Source organism: Sebastes umbrosus, chromosome 3, assembly GCF_015220745.1.
Source record: "Sebastes umbrosus isolate fSebUmb1 chromosome 3, fSebUmb1.pri, whole genome shotgun sequence".
NCBI lineage: Eukaryota > Metazoa > Chordata > Actinopteri > Perciformes > Sebastidae > Sebastes > Sebastes umbrosus.
Genome location: NC_051271.1, coordinates 28,883,192 through 28,903,671, shown reverse-complemented (window position 1 = coordinate 28,903,671; position 20,480 = coordinate 28,883,192). Strand labels below are relative to the sequence as shown.

Here is a 20,480-nt window from a genome sequence, read left to right as displayed (position 1 = left end):
TTCTCGTCTGTGATTGGAGGAACGAATGGAACGCCCATATGAGTTTCCCTTCCGGGTTGTGATCATGGCGTGTTGCTGAACAACATGTGAGTTTTTGCCGGAGATTTAACTGAAAGGTAACATTTCATGATAAATACTGAAACAAGAAACATTTGATGTATGTGTAGATCAGAATCGAGTCTCAATGTGAATAGGTATTTTGTCTGCTGGGAAACTTGCTAAAGTGTGCTTCAGTAGGATAGAGGTATCTATAATGTTTGTGGCTCTCATGCTGCTTTGAATGTAAAGTTATGTTGCACTAACTATATAAGGGTTGTCCTTGTTTGCAATTAGGTACATTCCTGGAATGTAATTTGCAATGTGCAATACTCTTGGCACTTTATTCTATTTATTCCTTTATTCTTCCATCTCGTCTAGTTTTTATTCTTGTATTTATTGTTTTTATAGCAAATATTTTGTATTCTTGTACTTTTATTGATCTTGCACCTCCCCATATGCCACCTACTGTGTTCCCTCTGTCATTGATGATTGTGCAGTATGATTGTGTAAAGTATAAAGTATAAAGCTGTCTGTATCTGTATCTTATGCGTCTGTAACACTCTCTGTAATAGTAACTCTCAAACGTAATCATTGAGTTACATGAGAGACTGAAGGTCTAATTATGCTTGGCCATTCGTCGCTTAACATAACCTGTTTTTTTTTTTTTGCATCATCTGCTCAGGTTAGAGGAATGAAATGGTCTGTTTATTGACAGTATATTTAATTTTCTCAGATATTCTGAAACAACATCAAACATGGCATCAGTGGAGGAAGACTTCCCTCGAGGAGGGACGGCAAAGAAGCCCAGCAAAGAGAGTAAGATAGTGGTGCAGAGGACAGAAGTGGACAACTTGTTCCAGGTAAACTTTTTTTTTATCCTTCTGTCCATACTACTGTTAATAGACTTTACTTTGTGTGGCCATATCAATGAGGATTGTGGAAATGACTTCATAGAACTATGTATGTCAATCACTCACAAACTCCAATCAAACGGTCACACACTGATCAAATATGAATCAATATTCTGTTTCTGTAATGCCTATTTCTCACTTCGAATGTTTTCAGAAACATCTTGTAGTGTACTGTTTAGCTGTAAAATGAGAAAGTTTGTGACTTGGCAGCCATGTTGAGATCAGTTGAGGAAATACCAAGCACCGCCCACCAGCCGGAGCAAACTTTCTCATTTTACAGCTAAACCGTACACTACAAGATGTTTCTGAAAGCATTTGAGGAGAGAAATAGGCATTACAGTAACAGAATATTGATTCATATTTGATCAGCGCTACCTAGTTTGATTGGAGTTTGCGAGTGATTGACAGCTGCCTCTGTTGAATGATCAGCCAATAGAAATGCTCTCTCTCTCTGAACTGTCCTGTGATTGGCCAAAGTCTCCCATCACGGGATATATTTTTTAAATCCTGAAAACAGAGCCATGAGGAGGAGCAGAAGTCTAGTTTTCTCTCAGAACATTTGAATTACAATATGCTGAAAGATTATTATGGGATTTTTTTCCCAATGATGCCAAAAACAATCTGCCTACTGCCACTTTAAGTGGGAGTGGTTCTTTCACATCAGCTGTTCAACCATCTCATCCCTTTCCTTTCACACACTCTGTAGTTAAGTTTGGCTTGCGTCTCACTTTAGGAGGTATCAGTAAAATGTTCTCCATAGTAAACAATAGTCTGCTTTTCCCTCGCAGTCAAACGAAAGAGTAGAAACTAAGAAAAGAAAGGGGGCGGGCAAAGATGACGGCAAGAAGCAAAAGAAGCCAAAGACGGGCAAAGAAGGTGGTCTGACGCTGAATGCAGCAGCCAAATGTGTGGAAATTCTACATATGAAGGTAATTCAAGAACCAATGTGTGTTTATTATTTATTGTATGTGTTAAGTATGTTCATTTTCTCATTAAACTTATTTTTACTATAACACTACTGTGAATCAAAAGCGTATTTAGCTCAGTATCTGACTCGATTTCGTGTGCGTTTTCTGCATTTCCCAGAATGTGAAGGAGGGTATCCTGATGCTGGGCTGTGTGAAGGAGGTAGCAGACTTTGAGGTGACAGTCAGCCTGCCCTGCGGCATGCAAGGCTTCCTCAGCATCAAGAACATCTGTGACCCGTACACCAAACTGCTCAGCGAGCAACTGGATTCAGCTGATACAGAGGTAGGCCTGCGGAGTGATTTGAAATGTCATAATGGGGCATATCGACGGTGATACACCATGCGCGAGGCCACACTTTTTTTTCCCTGGTTTGGTTTTTGTCAGTATCTTGGAATAAGATGTTTTTTGTGAGCTCTTTCTTTTTGCTTTTGTTGGATATGTCTAGAATTAGATAGTAACTTACATTAGACCAAGGGCGATTCATTATCTAGTTTTATGTAAATAGTATACCACTACTTTGTAATATCTAAGAGGTGGATCTTGTATATTTACTTCACAGGAGATCTGCTCTCTGCCTCACCTCTTCTACCCCGGCATGGTGATCAGGTGTGTGGTTGCCAAGTTGGATGTAGCCAAACGAGGCTCTCTTAGCCTCCAACTGTCAATCAATCCAAAGGTGGTCAACAAGGCTCTCACGTCAAGCTCTCTGAAAGCTGGCATGGTGAGTCATTAATTATTGATCTTTTGTTAAATATTTGTTAAAAAGTTCTTAACATTCAGCTTTCCTTTTTTATATCCATCAATTTATTGTAGGGCTGTTAATTGAGTCAAATATTTAATTGCATGATTGTCCATCGTTAATCGCAATTATTTGAAAATTATTCACACATTTTTTATCTGTTCAAAATGTACCTTAAAGGGAGATTTGTCAAATATTTAATACTCTTATCAACATGGGAGTGGGCAAATATGCTTGCTTTATGCAAATGTAGTGTTAATGCGTTAATGAAATTAGTGGTGTTTAAACAAATTTTGCATTATCGCGTTAACTTTGGCAGCCCTAATTTATTGTATTGTTATTTTGTGACCACTCAGGTCTTGAGTGGATGTGTGGAGAGCGTGGAGGATCATGGCTACATAGTTGACATCGGCATCAGTGGAACCAAAGCCTTCCTGCCCAAGAATGCAGTAAAAGACAAACACAACAACCTGGAAGGTATGACAAAGTATTTTAGATCGACTTTCATTTACTGTCAATTGCATACTCTCTGATGCAGAGTAGTAGTAGTGCAGTTGTTTCCCGCTTTTTTAGCAAACTCATTCATAAAGTAATGGATTGAAAGGAGCGTCAATACATCTCACAAGCATCTGTGTGTGTTTTCATGTGTCCAGAGCTGACAGTGGGTCAGTACGTGATGCCTGAAGTGGAAGAAGTAAAGAACGATGGGCGTGTGGCCCGCCTTTCTGTCAACCCCGCGACCGTCGCCCAGGCCTGCGCTGAATCCGAGCAGGGCTGGAACCTCACTAACCTGCTGCCCGGGCTTCTAGTGAAAGCCACGATCAAAAAGGTAGAGACAACTTTTTATTTTGGTAACAAGTACATCTTCTGTCCAAGGATAAGAGGGAAAAGGCCTAAAACTGTTTTGTTTTATCCAGTGAATGATCTACTCTTGCTCCCAACAGTCCCTATGACACCTTCGGTGGTAGCTATGTGTCATTTGAATAAAGTCTACATGTTGGTGTTGCAGGTGACCAAACATGGTCTGCTCCTGGACTTCCTGTCCTCCTTCAGTGGCCAGGTGGACTTTCTCCACATGGAGCCAGAGCAGACATCCAGCTACACTGAGGGAACCGAGGTAAAAACTGACCTGGCACTTGGATCCTCTTGGCTTATACGAGAAATCTCTTTGTGTCTGTCATTGTTTTCAGCTTTCTGATCCGGTCACTCTAATAATGCACCTTATTGAAACAATCATAAATGAAAGGTGTTAAATGTTACCATTTAATGGTTTCATATGTGTTTTTTCTATCAGAGTGTAAACTTGGCAGGCTAACCCTGTTTTGCATCAATCCACCCAGGTGCGAGCCCGTGTGCTGTATGTGGAGCCGTCCACCCGTCTGGTGGGCCTCAGCCTGCGCAGCCACCTCGTTCAGCCCGGGACCACCGTCGACCCCTCTCCTGCCGGAGGCGACCGCATCGGTGAGGTGGTGAAGGACTGCAAGATGACCGCCATGCACCACATGTCTGGAGCCATGTTGGAACTGCCGGACAACACGTTGGCCTTTGTGCATGTGAGTCGGGCGCGATGCTTTAAATATTTAAAAACCTACTTTAACCGTTAAGAAGAATTAAAGTAAAATATTCTGCCGACTCCGCATTGGGGCAATAACTTAAATGTGTCCTTCTCGACAGAGGAACCACCTGAAGGAGTCGAATGTGCCAGCCAATGAAAACAGAGCGCTGGCCATGACTGAGCACACCTGCAGGATCCTGAACTTCAGCGCCATTGACCAAATTCATTTTGTCAGCCTGCGAAAGTACGTCACACCTCATTTATGTGTTTTATTCCATTAGTTAGCATGGACTTCACTATTGTAATGTGATGTATTGACAACCCTCTTTTGTCTTGATTTCAGGAGTGTGATTGAAAAGCGTTTTTACCGATATCATGATCTTCAGGCCGGTCAGGTCGTGGAGGTAAGAACAAATCGCCACCTGTTCAAGTACACACCAGTGACTAGGATTTAGCTTTTTTAAAGGTGCTAAATGCGAGATGAACCTGAGAACAAAAAGGTTAAAGCTGGACACGGTTTAACTACCCTCGTTTTATCTGCCGCATTCTGCTCTCTCGGTGTCTGTTGTCTGTCTCACTTTGTCCCTCTTCCATGTGTCTCCCTCCAAGGGGACAGTTACACTCCTGCTGGATCACGGCATGGTGGTGCATCTGTCCGACCACATTAAAGGCCTGGTGCCCCGGACTCACCTGTCAGACATCGTCCTTAAGAACCCAGAGAAGAAGTACACGGAGGGCATGAAGATCAAATGTCGGGTCAGTCCACTTTGTTTTTAAAGCCACCGAGAAGACCACGAGATTAAAAATCTGCAACAATCTGTATGACAAATCTGCAAAATCATCTCTCATATGTTTCATCCCTCTGTGTTTGTGTGTGTGAATATGTGCCTTCAGGTGCTGTCAGTAGATGCAGAGAAAAAGAGTCTGTACCTGACCAGAAAGAAGGCCCTGGTTCACAGCGACCTGCCGTTGTTCCTCAGCTACACCGACGCCCGTCCTGGCCGCGTGTCCCACGGCTACATCGTCTGCATCAAGAACTTTGGCTGCATCGTTCGTTTCTACAACAGCGTCAAGGGTTTGGTGCCGCTCGGCGAGCTCAGCTCTGAGCCCGTCACCAAGCCTGAAGAGGTCTTCTATGTGGGGCAGGTGAGGAGATCAAACAGCATGGACACCGAGGATCATATCTGTTTCTACGGATCTGCTTAGAGTTTTTTTGAGTATAGGGCGGCTGTGGCTCAGAGGGTAGAGCAGGTCGTCCACCAATTGGAAGGTCGGTGGTTCGATCCCCGGCTGCTCCGGGTCACATGTCGATGTGTCCTTGAGCAAGACACTTCACCCCAAATTGCTCCCGAAGGCATAGCCACCGGTGTGTGAATGAGTATTAAGATTAGATCCTAATGGACAAAGTTGGCACCTTAGCAGCCTCTGCCATCAGTGTGTGTATGAATGTGTGTATGAATGGGTGAATACTGACATGTAGTGTAAAGCGTTTTGAGTGGTTGGAAGACTAGAAAAGCGCTATATAAAAGCAAGTCCATTTACCATTTACCATCTGATTAGTTGTTTGTTTTCCGTTGATTGTCCAGGTGTTGAAGGCTAGAGTTCTTCAGTGTGACCCCGATAAGGCAAAGATGGTGCTGTCATTTAAGGCGGCGATGGAGGGAGACACAGAGGAAGCCGCCAAGCCCCAGTTAGACTGTGAGATAGGGAAGGTAAGTTAAAGACTTCATGCCACGTTTTTTTCTTTCTTTCTTTCATCTGAATTTATCAAATTTTGACCTCAACATGTGTATTTGTGTGATGTAGAGCCTGGAGGCCAAGGTGCTGAAAAAGACAGTCAACGGTCTGGAGGTGGCCATCCTCCCCGATGATATCCGGGCCGTACTACCCACAGTGCACCTGTCTGATCACGTGTCCAACTGCCCTCTGCTGTGGGAGAGCCTGCAGGAGGGAGACCACATCTCAAAACTCATCTGCTTCAACAAGAACAAACGCAATATTGTATCCTGTTTTATAAATAAGTCTGTCGATTTTGTGCGATTCTGATAACAACTGAAAAGTTTAAAGCTCCTGATTGATTTATTCTGTACAGTATGATATATTTTACTGGCCTTTGATGCTTATCAGGAAGTAAATTTCCTAATTATGAAAAGCAGGAAAGTCGTGTCTGTTTTCCTTAACTGCTCCTCTGTTAAAGACCCTCACCAAGAAACCAACAGTGCGATGGTCACTGGAGGATGGAGTGGTTGCCAAGGACTTCTCTGAAGTCACAGTTGGAATGCAGCTGACTGGCTGGATCAAGAACATCATGTCTTACGGCGTCTTTGTAGAGTTCCCATACGGCTTAGTGGGTCTTGCACCCAAGTCGGTGAGTAAAGAGCTTTGTGTTACGTCTTCTGTCCTAGATAGCTCTACCTCTAATGCCTAGTTCACACTACACCACTTTATCCATGATTTTCAGCCCCCCGACAAAAGCCCCAGATCAGAGGCAAATTGGCGTTGGCTCGCACATCGGCGCTCGGGCGTCATGCCAAGAGGCTAACCGCAGATGCATTCCAGATATCTAACATGCCACAAGCAACAGCCAATATGAGCGCGAGACACGGGTTGAGAGTAAACCTGGGGGAGGAGGGGTCGCCTGTAACAACAGGAACTTACTGTATGTAAAGTTGTTGTTGCACCTAGAGGGGTAAATAGTAAAAAAAAAGAGTGTGGAAACAGGCTATTTTGTGAACACATTGCCAACGACAACATCAGCAATATGTCTCGCGTATGGTATCAAATCATTTACCGTGTATTTCTCGCATGTGTTTTTGTGACAATACATAGTTTAGAGATCATCGGGGATTCCTCCTGGTGAAAGATCTTGTAGTGTCGCTGGTCAGTCATGTAGTGTGAAAACCACAACGACTTAAAGACTCCTGCTTACAAGACAGCAAGTTGTGTAGCGTGAACTAAGCCGCATGTCAATTTCCGCTACTAAAATTCTTTCTCTGCTTTTTTTTTTTTTTTTAAGGCCATGACCGACAAGTTCATCAAGGATACAACAACTGCCTTCCAGCCGGGCCAGACTGTGATCGCTAAAGTGACCAACCTGGATGTGGAAAAACGGCGTTTCCTGGTCACGCTGAAGATATCAGAGGTCATATCTCCAGATGGCGATACCAAGACCAGATTCCTTGATGGTTGGCTGGAGAGAAGAGCCGTGTCTGAAATGTTAGCTACGAGAGGTACGAGTGCCTCGGCCTTTTAAGTCTCTATTTAAAGTTTGTCTTCGGTATCTGATCTCTCATTGTGTCTCATGTCTTTGCTCTCAGAGAACAGTGATCTCCGCAAGCAGCTGGCCGCTCTGTCTGTCGGTGAGAAGCTGAAGCTGACCGTAGATACTGCGAAGGACAGCGGCGCCACATTTAAGTCTGATGATTTGTCCGGTGCTACCATACTGGCCAACAAGCACCATGTCACGGGTATGTTTTTAACCAGAAACATTTTTTAAAATCTTGTAGAAATTCTTATGTTTTCCTCCTCTGTGATGATGGTCTTTGCCATCACATACATTTCTTACAATGTCTTGACATGCATTATAGAAGCAGACTGGTTTCAGGTTTTAATGGTATGATTGCATCAACCAAAATAATATGGTAAAGGATGCTCAAATATTTCCTATTATTAAACCATAAGGGAGTATTTTGGGGGCATTATAAGCCTTTGTTACAGAGAGTAGAGAGATGACTAAACAAGGAAATTGCAGTTCATGGTCAGTGTTCTGGAGGCTATATAACATGATGGAAAAAAATACTGCAACTTGCTCATGTACATGGATAATGCGAGGGCGCGCTAGGAAACCACAAGGTGGCAGCGTCATCACGGTAAACAGCAACTGCCTGTCAGTGGCGATTTTGAATGGAGTATAGAATTTCAGCAACATTTGCAATATAAATGAGAATGCTGTCACTTTCTGAATCTATTTTTATGTTAACAATAAACACGTATAAGACAGGGGAACTGTGTCATACCGTTCTGACTTCTTATTTTTTCCAGTAGTTATAGTTTATGCAAGTGCTCTCCACTGGAACGGAACGGTGTATGCCCATGTCATGTCAAGTGATTTTCTCAGACTTTAGAGAGCTCCCTCCAGAGCCACATAGGGCATTATGTAACTGTTGTCACAGGCTGATTAGTACTAACCATGACTGGTGAACAGAGCTCCATGTGTAAGATCCGTGGACTGGCCCTTTGACTCCCAAGTTATGGGGCTCTCCATGAAGTAAACTCAATACGTGCCCTGTAGTGTAGTGTTTTTTCATCTGCTGATTGGACCGATAATTCGCTTTTCACCTTTAAACCAGTGTTTCGCACCCCTTACAGAGATCTTTAGCATATATATATATATATATAATATATTTATTTTTCCAAGATCCCTTCATGTAAGCTGTGTAACTGTCTTTTGGCTGCACTGTTTCCAGGTGTTAATTTGACCCCAGGACAGAAAGTTACTGCGGTCGTCCTCCGTGTTGACATCCTGTCGTCATGTGTCCATGTGACCATCCTGTCCAAGCTGGTGGGGAGGAAGAAATCTGTGAGTATTGCTTTTCTTAAAGAGGACCAGTTATTAGGGATGTACCGATACCGATACAAGTATCGGGTATCGGGTCCGATACTGTGCTCATGAACTCGTACTTGTCCTCGCAAAACGGCTCCTATACAACGGCACCGATACCACTTCACGGCAGCGTGACGTTAACCTCTCGTCACCATCTTTCTTGTCCTATCGCACGCGCTCATGCTCCACCTCCCCGACGGTGCGGGCGAGACGGGCCGGTGGTGCCCCGCGGGGCCGGGATCCCACCTCAGCCGGCACACGCCAGCCCTCACTTTCAATGCGCCACAGGGTTGTGCTTGCACCCTCTGACTCACGCGCGCGTTAGACTCCTTGGTCCGTGTTTCAAGACGGTTTGGGTGGGTTGCAGACATCGCCGCAGACCCCTGGCGCCTTTTTACGTGGGCCGAGCCCCGCCCTGGGGGCAGGACGCGGTTTGGGCGCACTGAGGACAGTCCGCCCCGGTTGACAGTTGCACCGGGAGCAGGGGCCCCCGTCCCTCCCCAGCAGGGAGAGAGGGCGCAGCGAGCACTTTGTCCACGGCCCTGAGAAGCACCTTCGCCCAGAGCCTTTCCAAGCCGACCTAGAGCCGGTCGCGCCGCCTCGTACACGGTACTCCCCAGCCTGCCGTGTGTCGCTTACACCCTCCAGCTGGCTGTTAACGAGGGTCTTTTGGCACAGAGTACTCGTATCGGTACTCGGTATCGGCGAGTACCCAAATGTAAGTACTAGTACTCGGTCTGAAAAAAAGTGGTATCGGTGCATCCATACCTACTATGCTTATTTTCAGGTTCATACTTGTATTTTGTGTTTCTAGTAGAACATGTTTACATGCTTTAATGTTAAAAAAACGCTTTACTTTTCTGATACGTTCTGTTTGAGCTCCTGCCCTCTCGAATAGCCCAGTCTGCTCTGATTGGTCAGCTGGCCCACTCTGTTGTGATTGGTCAGCCAAACCAAACTCTTCTCTTTGGACTCCGCTCCTGCTCCGCTCTAACTAGCTTTGTTTGAGGGCGTGCCAAACTAGCCCTTATACAAATGTGTTACTTGGTGACATCACCACGTTACAGAAGAAAAGGCAGGACTTCAAGCAAGGCGTTTCAGGCAGTTCAGGAGCAGTGTTTCAGTGAGGGAGAGTAACTCCTTTTGGCGTAGACTTTGTAACTTTGCAGACCTTTTACATGCTCAAAAAACTATACAACACACCAAACGAAAGGTGCAAAAGCATAATAGGTCCCCTTTAATGCCATTTTGTAGTTTCAAAACAATGACAATCGTTTTATGTACTGTGGAAATTTGGACTGAACACTGCTTTCTCTGCTTTCACAAAGGTAGATGGTATATATTAAATGTTAGGGCACTCGTATAGAGTCAGATTATAATACTTTCATGTAGGTATTGACCTTTTGTTATGTGCGTTTTTGTATTTTCCAGTTAGCTGAAGGATCGTACACGGCGATGGTGCAGCACATCGACGAAGACTTTGCCGTCATCTCATTGGGCGACACGGCGCAGCTGACCGTGATCCAAACCAGCAGCCACCTGAACGAGACATTTCTGTCCGAGTCAGACAAGCTGAGGGAGGGGATGATTCTGGCCGTCCAGGTCATAGTATCCAGCCTCCCGGAGCTGCAGGGGCTCTCCATGGTGTCGTGGGAACGCAGCGGAGCAAAACGACAGCGCACAACCTCAGAAAACCAAACGGGCTCCAAGGGTCACCGCTTTGGTGACATCGTGCGAGGTAAAGTGCGGACAGTGAAGCCCACGTCCATTCAGGTCACGCTAGAGGACGGAAGCACGGGCAGCGTGCACGTGTCTCAGGTGGTGGATGTTGCAGAAGTGTGTCAGAGGTCCTTCCCTACGTCCTTGGTCAAAGTGGGCAGCGAGGTCACCGCCAGGGTCATCGGAGGACGAGAAGCCTCCAGTCGCAGGTAAAGACTGCTGGAGGGTCTGCTTCTTCTTCTAATTCTTCTTCTATTTCTACTTCTTCTTCTTGTTCTACTTCTTCTTCTTATATTTATACTTCTTCTTTTACTTCTTCTACAATTTCTTCTTCTACTTCTTTTTTTCTACTTCTTCTTCTTCTTCTTCTTCTTATACTTCTTTCTTATACTTACTGTTTTCTTATTATTATTCCATTCTTAATTATAAAACCACTATAAAAGTGTAAACATGAATGTGGTGATTTTCTATGTAATATTTGTTAAATTGTATTAATCTCTACTGTCTTATTTCAGATTCTTGCCATTCTCCCATCCCAAATTTACATACAAAATTCCCGAGCTCACACTTATACCCAGGTAATTGTATAGTACAGTTCATTGAACCTTGTAATTATCATGATATACTGCATGAGAACCTGAATATTATTGAATTAAATCAGTAAATTTACAGTCATCCCGACATTGTTGTGTGCCGCTTTTTGTTTTTATAAAATGTCATACAGAGATTAGAAATGCTAATTCTGATAATATAAACCTGTAGTGGTGTTCATACTTTATGTCAGGATGTGTGTTTTTATCTGTTCTCAGTTTCTTATTTGCTTCTACTTCTTTTTCTCTCTGCAGCAAACTGGATACGAGTACAGATTTCAAAGCAGTTACAGCAAAAGATAAACTAAACAGCTATACGGTCGGGGAAGAGATGGCATGCTTTGTATCAAAGGTGAGTTCGGGAAATCATCGTGGCTCGCAGTCGCTTGCTTTATTTCTTCCTGGCAGTTTCTACAAAATCTTTGATTAAATAAAAAATGAATCCACAACAAATTTAAATGAGCAAAAGTTCAGTAGAGGTTTTCATTGTGTTTATGCTTCTGCCTCCAGTTCAATCCACAGAAGAAGAGTTTGGAGGTCACCACTGATCCTTGTATTACTGGGACAATTGAACTGCTGGCCATGATCACTGATCCAAAAGTAAGTTTGAAATATTTTAAGGGGTGTAAGACAACTTTTATTTTTAATATACAGTTGGCCGATATCTCAGAATTTCATTTCATCAAACTAAATTAAATTGTTATTTTTAAAGTTATATTCTAAAGTTATATTCTAGAGCCTTCCCTCTCTGCTAAACAGCCTCGTCCTGAATTAGAAAAGTACGCAGTTAAAACAACCAAAGAGCTGATGGAACAATGGCCAAGTGCCAGGGAGAAGAAAACTCAGATTTTGTCAAAAAAAGAAACCTAATAAGTATTTCTGATTGTTAAAAATAAAATGCAGAGAATTGTATTAAAAGATCCTAAACTTAGCAGGAAAACTCATCTCTGATGCAATATTCACAGAAAATAATCTGCTCAAAATACATCCAAAGCGCTTATTTCACACAAACTTCCTGCAGATATTGCGTTTCCTATTTGGGGTAATTGTACAGTTTGTTAGTTGTTTTGTACTGTCATTGTTATGTATTGAATATGATATGAAATATACCTAAAATATGTCACTTAGACAGGGGTCGTCAGTTTACTCAATGATAGAAAAGGGGTTATTTAAGGAAAAAGGTTGGGAACCACTGATTTAAAACACCAAAGTCACACAATAGCACAAACAAACTAACCGATCGAGGCAGCGGTAGATCAGCAACTCCCGTGTTCTGCAAGGTAAAATGACTGTTTTTGTCAATGGAGTCTGGTGGCTATGAAGAGAGCATAGACAATGGCTACTGTCTACTGTAGGTAATACACTGACTATGGATAAGTACCTCATACAACCCCATTTCAAAAAATCCGAACCATCCCTTTAAGGCTAAATGAGAAAAGATTAGATAAAGCTTTGTTTCAAACAGCTGTGATTGTTTACATTCTGCTTATTTTCAGGACGCCGGCCACCCAGAGAAACTGTTCAAGCTGGGCCAAGCAGTCCATGCCAGAGTGGTAGAAGTGAACTCCAAACCTCATCGCTTTGTGCTGTCACTCACAGGTAGAAGCTGTTTTTATTGTTTACTGCTTCTCATCGTCACGTTTTACATGCAGTTTCTTATCAAATGCAAAGAGACGGACAACAATTAATTTGATTCTGGGTTTCTTTTGTTTTCCAGGTGTCCATAAGCTGGAGAAAGACAGCGTTACTTTGGGGATGGTGACGAATATTCTGCCACAAGTTGGCCTCCAGGTCAAGCTTCCCTTTGGCGGCACGGGGACTGTGGCTGTTACTGACCTGGCTGATGCCTACAAGCCAAACCCCCTGGACGGCTACAGCAAGGATCAGCTGATCAGGTCAGTAGATGCAGCAGCGACCTTTAGCTGAAATCAGTGTTAATTTCGTTAACTAAAACTATGATGAAATATATTCTTCCACTGCCTTTTTTCCAAGACGAGACAATGATGAGAGGTACCACCGGCATTAAACACTAATGGTGACGATATCAAACATGTAATATTGTTGACGAAAAAAGACAAGACTAAAATGTAGTTTAAAAAATAAAAACTTAACTAAAATCTCTCTTTAATTTCGACACCTTTCACCTTCTCCTCCCCTTTCGGTTTGTGGGGTTCGGGTGGTTGATTTTAACGCATATGGTTGCATGTTGGGTGGGCGGATTGGCTTTCATAACAGACCGGTGGGTGCGACTAAACAGCACATCACTAATGAGCGCAGTCAGGAGGACTCGGAGTAGCGTTCTGCAAAGCTGCATTGTTAATCATTCAACCTTTGTTTCTCATCAGATAATTATAAGATAAAATCGTATGTGAAATAAATTTGGCTAAAATGACAATTATTGGTTTTGGCTAGAACAGATTGACTGAAATGTTGAATATAATCTGATGATTAAAAAGGACATTTGGCACAGGACTAAGACAAAAAAAATAGCTAAAACAATTAAGAGAGAAAACCATTTGACTAAAAGTTGACTAAAATCTGATGACTTTTTGGCGACTAAAACTGGACGAAAGTTGTCATTTGGCTAAAACTATGAAAGATAAAAATGACACAAATGTGACTAAAACTAATAAGCATTTTCGTTTTAAGTCTAAGACTAAATCTAAAATAGCTGCCAAAATTAACACTTGGTGAAATGCCTTTTAATATGTACTCTACATGCTCATTTTTTAGTCTTGTGATGTTTTATTTCAATTCCAGACTGAGGTTAACCTCTATTTTTGTCTTCGAAAAAACTAAAAGGAACAACAAATTTTAACAGTAGTTTAGGCTAAACCACATTAACTGTTTGAATCATTAGCGCCTCATTGTTGTGGTTGTAAACGTTGTTGTTCAGAATACATTTATGGGCAACTGCTCGCACACATTATCAACTATCAGCAGCATTAACAATTCTTGGTACCACTATTGGACTTTAAAACCATTTTGATTATCTTGATGTGCAGGGTTAATTTTTTGCCACTTTTTGCATCAGGTGTTTCCTTCTCGGGGAGGAAAATGGCAAGTGGCAGCTGTCTCTACGTCAGTCAAGGTATGCACGAGTTTTCGTTTGATTTGTTAAACAAATTCAGATGCATATGTTATTACAACAGGTGTTTGACTGTAATTTTGCTCTTCTAGGCTGAACCCACAGCAGGCCAAGCCAGCGAAGGACCCAGAGGTTTTGTCTGTAGACAAACTGCAGGCAGACCAGATCATCAGAGGCTACGTCAAGTCTGTGGGAGAGCAGGGGGTCTTCATCAGGTAACTGAGAAATTCATCCAGCACAGAACTTTAGGGTTTAAAGCTGCAGTGGGTAGGATTGGAGATAAAGTTATTTTTATAAAACGGTCACTATATCCTGACACTAGTGCATGAGACAGGTAATCTGAAAAAAATCATGTGCCTCTGTGTCCTCCGGTGCTCCTAATGGCATCTGCAAGATTTCACAGAGCGGAGGAAAATAACCAATCAGAGCCGACCTGGAGCCTTGCCGTCTCTGAGCAGCTGTCAATCACTAGTGAACTCCGATCAAACGGTCAAACTAGGCAGCGCTGATCAAATATGAATCAATATTCTGTTACTGTAATGACTATTTCTCTCCTCAAATGTTCTCATTTTACAGCTAAACAGTACACTACAAGATGTTTCTGAAAACATCTGAAGCGAAAAATAGGCATTGCAGTAACAGAATATTGATTCATATTTGATCAGCGCTGCCTAGTTTGACCGTTTGGTCGGAGTTTGCGTGTGATTGACAACTGCCTCCGTTGAATGAACAACAAAATGACCTGTGATTGGCCGAAGTCTTCCGTCACGGGCTAGATTTTCTAAAGCCTGAAAACAGAGCCATGAGGAGGTGCAGAAGTCTAGTTTTCTCTCAGAACACTTGAATTACAATATGCTGAAAGGTTATTATAGATTTTTTTTCCCAATGATGCCAAAAATATTCTGCCTTACTGCAGGTTTAACTTTCTTTGGCATCAGGACTCATGAAAGGAACAACATGTTCCATATTGAGTTTCAGGGCAGTTTTTTCAGCAATGATCATCGTCCTTATTTCACTTTGTTGTTGTTTGTTTTCCAGGTTGTCAAGGAGCATCACGGGAAGAGCCCAACTTCAGCAGTCCACCAAGTACTTTGTCAACAACTACAAGGTCCTCTCTATGCACCTGACTCCCAACACCCTGCTCACTACCAAGATCCTCAGGTAAGAAAAAGCCACAGATTTCCATTCTGAGTGTTTGAAAATAAAAGAAAGAAAGGACTAAATCATCATACCGGATATCAGAAATCGATTTGGCGTAATGCTGATGGTGTGTCTTTTCATATCTCGCCCCGTGCAGCTTTAAGTAGCAGCCATTTATAGAATCAATGCTGTCAACTTGTCATTTTCAGTCTGCAGCTCTTTCTATTCTCGTCCTCAGCATTGACGAAGAGGAGGAGTTGGTCCACCTCTCCCTGCTCCCAGTGGACACCGGGAAGCCAGACATCCTTCCAGAATCTCTCGGTCTGCCGCTGCGACTGATCGGAGAGGAGAAGAAGGAACATGACACCAAGAAGAAGAAGAAACGCACGGCGTCTGAGAGCGAACAGGTTACAAACCGCCTCAGTTTTCTCTCGCATCAAACTTTTTCCTTCCTTCCTTCCTTCCTTCCCGATTTTTACATTAAATAGTAAACGCATTGTAGATGACTCAGCTTTTCTAAGTGTGCTGAGGTCCTGGAGATGAACCAACACTCAATATAGGAAAACCACTTTTCACATAGATCGAAGCCATCTTCAGTTATCACTCATTCATTATCCGTTTGGTCCGACAGTCATAAATGCTGCATTGATTTCTGCCTCAGGTTGAGACTCACTGTATACTCTGCAGCTTTAATTGCAGCCAGATGGTCTCTTATGTGTATGTGTTGCAATTTATTTAAAGGATAACTTTGGTCTTTGGCTCATTTCCATAATGTTGTCAGACACTTATAATAACAATCTTAGCCCGTCAGTGGCAAAAACCAGCACTTTTAGTGGACGTAAACTGACGATGCCAGGTTGCCCTAAATGATTACATCACAGCTCGTTTAGCGGCTGCAGAGTTCTCCCTCAATACTGGACCAATTTCAAAAAGTGTTGTCCCCATTAGTCATTTAGACACAAAAACATGGGAAAATAGGGTCCGGGTTGAAAAATACCAAAGTTATCCTTTAATCCTTGATGGTAGTCTTAACTACGGTTTCATTTGCCAGAACCAAGCCGAGTCCCAGGTCCCGAAGAAGAAGAAGAAGAAAACAAAGAGAGGACAGACTGATGGCAATGACAGCGGAGTGGAGGTGTACTTCAGAGAAGAGGAGGATATGGAAGACGAAAAAGAAACCACATCTGTTTCTGTAAAAGTAAGCGAATGCACTGCTGCTCTGTATTTTTAATAGGAATCTCCATAGATTTGTTACAGTAACGGAGCCGAATGTATGCACAGGCAGGCACATGCCTAGGGCCTTCTTGCCACTAGGGGGCCCAGACAGAGGGGGAGAGAACATCAACCTCCTACATAATGAAAATATTAAAAAGTATATGTTAGACATTATTTAATGTACGCTACATGCTACTGTCCAGTGACTCCACATTGCAGCCTGTAACATTTTATGAATGATTATCTGTCGTAATCAGCAGAGGGAGGCGTGTAGAAAGCGGCATGTAGTGAGCTAAAGCTGGCTGGCTTTGCATTACCATGGTCAACTCTAGCCAGTGCAACAGTCTATTTTGCTCACAGCTACAGTATTTTGTAAATCCACAGATACTTTCTGTGGAGACTGTGATTTGGATTGTGATTGTTTGTTCGTGCTTGTCGTAAACTTTTTGTATTCATTTCATTTGTTTGTTCTAAATTCACAGAATCAATTGTGCTTGTGTTGTTATATAACACTAAACATTTAATAACAGGCATTTCTATTATGAAGCATAGTAGCCCGGGATCATTTAAATTCATTTGATGTAGTAGTAGTATTGAAATACAGTCTGCCTAGTGTTAACTATCTATTTAATCCAGCTCTGGACAGTAATGTCATTATCCAGAACCTGAGAAATACACGTCTTCCTCCTCAGGCGACGCACAGCTCAGCGGCTCCATCCAGACTGCAGGTGGCAGCAGGTTTCTCCTGGGACGTGGGGCTGAGCTCCCTGAAGCCTGCCTCTGCAGCGCAGGAGGGCGACTCCAGTGATGGAGAGGACCAAGATGGAAGCAGCAAGGTGAGCTGACCATAAATATGCACGTATAATCTTAGGATTATTAAAGGACTACAACTTTCTGTCATTGTTTTTTGTATGTAGCTCAACCCTCTGAGACCTACAATGGACCCGTTTTTTTATTTTTTAGGGAGGTACAGGGAATCTTTAGGGGGAGAAAGCAGGTCAACGTCATCTTCAGGTTCCCATCTGAAAGCTGGGAACCTGAAAATGAATTTGAGATGCAGCTCAGCACTGTGTGTCAAGTTGTTCTAGTCATGAATCAGAAATAAACCTGAATTAATTAATTTAAATAAATTGTAAAAGTGTATAAGGGCTTTGAACATTATGATGGAAGTATATGATGGCAATTCCCATGCTAGATTTTGGGTTGATACCATTTGTTACACAGATTTGGTGCTAAATTTAACAATTTTTACTACTTGAGAATTGATAAAAATGATCAATAATCCTTCCAAAATACCACATTAAGACACCAAGACCTTGAGGAACGCCATAGAAAAAGCCATGCTGCGATTTGGTATCAAAAACTTTTGACATTTGGAGATTTCTGAAAGAATTGAATTCGGCGAGCACTTCTGTTATAGAAACTGCTCAGAAACCCCCTTATTGTCAGTCTAGCTAGGAAAGCCATCCATCCTCTGAATGCTCTAGGTCTCTAGTTTGTGACTGTAAAGTTTCATGAGGCTGTGATTATCCTAGAGGTCACCACAGGTCATTTTATACAGTGAGCTCAAGTTTAAAAAAATGGTCTCACTAAAATGAAATGGCTACTATGGGGACTAACATCATCACACATGAATACAGTTGGGCTCATTGGATCCACAAGAGTCTCAGCTTTACAGTGATACCCAATTTATGTAATTCCAAGACTGTTTAGGGACCCCAGTATGCAGACATATTCAAATACACCATTTTAGAATAAGCAAAAATTACACATTTATACTGCATTCAAAAAACTGCATAGTTGTTTCCCAAAACTGCATGTGATTATCATAAAGTGGGCATGTCTGTAAAGGGGAGACTCGTGGGTACCCATAGAACCCATTTTCATTCACATATCTTGAGGTCAGAGGTCAAGGGACCCCTTTGAAAATGGCCATGCCTGTTTTTCCTTGCCAAAATTTAGTGTAACTTTGGAGTGTTATTTAGCCTCCGTCCTGACAAGCTAGTATGAAATGATTGTTACCATTGTATTCCTTGGTTTTTTAGTTTCATATGATATCAGTACCTTCACTCTAGCTCTCAAACTGAACCTGCTACAGCCTCTGAAAGACAGTAAAGTCAGTCGGGATCGCAGGTCTCAGGGGGTTAAAGATTAACTTCTTCCTGTTTCCTTCTCTGTATCTAAACATGTTCTACTATCAAACTCATCTTCCTTCCCGTCTTTACCCTTGGGGCGCGCCACTCTCCTCTACCAGCTCCAGAAGAAGACTCGTCATGAGCTCGAGCAAGAGAAAAAGGCAGCGGAGAAGGCCCTGGTACAGCGGGAGATTGAGCTGATGGATCCGAGCCTGCGGCCCAAGGACGCAGCCGCCTTCGAGCGGCTGCTCCTCGCTTCACCCAACAGCTCACTGCTCTGGCTCCAGTACATGGCTCACCATCTACAGGCCACCCAGATCGAGCAGGCCCGCGCTGTGGCCGAGAGGGCCCTCAAAACCATCTCTTTCAGGTGATTGAGTTATAGATAAATATTTTTTAGCTATTCAACTGTGTGTCATTAAAGAGGACCTATTATTCTTTTTTTCTTTTGCCCTTTCCTATAGTGTGTTAAATAGTTTTTTTGTGCGTGTTAAAGGTCTGCAAAGTTACAAAGCCCAAAGTCCAGGTCAAAGGGAGTTACTCTCCCCCACAGAAACACTGCTACTGAACTGCCTGAAACGCCTTGATTGAAGTCCCGCCTTTTCTTCCGTAACGTGGTGATGTCACCAAGTAACACATTTGCATAGCTGCTAGTATGGCACTGCCTCAAACGAAGCTAGTTAGAGAAGAGCGGAGTCTGAAGAGTTTGGTTCAATTGACCAATCAGAGCAGACTGGGCTTTTCAGAAGGGGGGAGGGGCAGGAGCTCAAACTGAGCGTTTCAGACAGTGGGTGAAAAGAGGTGCTGCAGCACAGCCGGTATGAGAAAAATAATAAATTTTTTGAACATTAAAGCATGTGAACACGTTCTAGTAGAAACCCAAAATACAAGTATGAACCTAAAAATAAGCAGAATAGGTCCTCTTTAAGATGATATATTTTCTTTTACACCAAAAAAGAAACCAAAAACAACACCAAAAGATGGCAGAAAGATAAGCAGATAAAAGTGTCAAACAAACAATGAAAAATAAAAATAATTGGGACTACTGTCTATTTTTTTTAAAATGTAATTTTGTTAATGTGTTTCGGCCTCATCCTTTGTATCATACCTAAATGAATAATAGCAGTGATAGTATCTGTTGGGGTGAGGAGTTAAAGTAGCGTGTCCTCATTTGTTACAATAGGCTGTGTTGAGGAAAGGATTGACTTATTTTTGTGTAAACCCTGCGTCTGTCCAGGGAGGAGCAGGAGAAGCTGAATGTGTGGGTGGCCCTGCTGAACCTGGAGAACATGTACGGCACGGAGGAGAGCCTGAAGAAAGTGTTTGAGCGGGCGCTTCAGTTCTGCGAGCCCATGCCCGTGTACCAGCAGCTGGCTGACATCTACGCAAAGTCCGACAAGGCCGAGGTACGATCTACTGAGTGTATTTGTTGAGACTGATGCTGAAATACTGTGTTCTGTAACCCCTATCGCCTGCATGTGTTTAATCCGCTCTGTCTCATGTTTGTCCAGGAGGCAGAAGGTCTGTATAAGACAATGGTGAAGCGTTTCCGTCAGAATAAGGCGGTGTGGCTGAGCTATGGGACATTCCTGCTCCAGCAGGGTCAGAGCGACGCTGCCAGTGCTCTCCTGCAGAGGGCGCTGAAGAGTCTGCCCTCCAAAGAAAGTAAGATGATCTGCGTAAACACTGAGGATGAAATGTCACAACACAGCTTGATATGTATTTATATGTTTGGATTGTACACCCACCACATTGACTGAAACCAGAGAGTTCTCAT

The 20,480-nt window shown here is 42.9% G+C and overlaps 1 protein-coding gene across 3 annotated transcripts in view; it reads left to right on the top strand.

The window, feature by feature from the left end:
* The first annotated feature begins 13 nt into the window (after positions 1 to 13).
* Positions 14 to 20,480, top strand: part of pdcd11 (programmed cell death 11) — a 22,585-nt gene continuing 2,118 nt past the window's right edge. Inside the window, exons 1-34 of one of the 3 annotated variants that reach the window (XM_037762543.1) lie at positions 14 to 86; positions 773 to 899; positions 1,739 to 1,879; positions 2,037 to 2,201; positions 2,479 to 2,640; positions 3,015 to 3,135; positions 3,312 to 3,487; positions 3,668 to 3,775; positions 3,999 to 4,211; positions 4,333 to 4,457; positions 4,557 to 4,617; positions 4,823 to 4,969; positions 5,108 to 5,359; positions 5,800 to 5,925; positions 6,020 to 6,214; positions 6,411 to 6,581; positions 7,230 to 7,443; positions 7,531 to 7,680; positions 8,680 to 8,792; positions 10,248 to 10,744; positions 11,051 to 11,113; positions 11,381 to 11,477; positions 11,636 to 11,725; positions 12,622 to 12,724; positions 12,843 to 13,020; positions 14,160 to 14,216; positions 14,306 to 14,428; positions 15,252 to 15,374; positions 15,592 to 15,760; positions 16,405 to 16,551; positions 17,261 to 17,404; positions 18,823 to 19,073; positions 19,941 to 20,109; positions 20,215 to 20,368. In XM_037762543.1, coding sequence (XP_037618471.1) covers positions 795 to 899; positions 1,739 to 1,879; positions 2,037 to 2,201; positions 2,479 to 2,640; positions 3,015 to 3,135; positions 3,312 to 3,487; positions 3,668 to 3,775; positions 3,999 to 4,211; positions 4,333 to 4,457; positions 4,557 to 4,617; positions 4,823 to 4,969; positions 5,108 to 5,359; positions 5,800 to 5,925; positions 6,020 to 6,214; positions 6,411 to 6,581; positions 7,230 to 7,443; positions 7,531 to 7,680; positions 8,680 to 8,792; positions 10,248 to 10,744; positions 11,051 to 11,113; positions 11,381 to 11,477; positions 11,636 to 11,725; positions 12,622 to 12,724; positions 12,843 to 13,020; positions 14,160 to 14,216; positions 14,306 to 14,428; positions 15,252 to 15,374; positions 15,592 to 15,760; positions 16,405 to 16,551; positions 17,261 to 17,404; positions 18,823 to 19,073; positions 19,941 to 20,109; positions 20,215 to 20,368 — 5,110 coding nt within the window. In that variant the 5' untranslated portion in view covers positions 14 to 86; positions 773 to 794. Of the gene's footprint in view, positions 245 to 772; positions 900 to 1,738; positions 1,880 to 2,036; positions 2,202 to 2,478; positions 2,641 to 3,014; positions 3,136 to 3,311; positions 3,488 to 3,667; positions 3,776 to 3,998; positions 4,212 to 4,332; positions 4,458 to 4,556; positions 4,618 to 4,822; positions 4,970 to 5,107; positions 5,360 to 5,799; positions 5,926 to 6,019; positions 6,215 to 6,410; positions 6,582 to 7,229; positions 7,444 to 7,530; positions 7,681 to 8,679; positions 8,793 to 10,247; positions 10,745 to 11,050; positions 11,114 to 11,380; positions 11,478 to 11,635; positions 11,726 to 12,621; positions 12,725 to 12,842; positions 13,021 to 14,159; positions 14,217 to 14,305; positions 14,429 to 15,251; positions 15,375 to 15,591; positions 15,761 to 16,404; positions 16,552 to 17,260; positions 17,405 to 18,822; positions 19,074 to 19,940; positions 20,110 to 20,214; positions 20,369 to 20,480 lie in introns of all 3 variants that reach the window. The other 2 variants (XM_037762552.1, XM_037762559.1) reach the window with 2 other exon arrangements.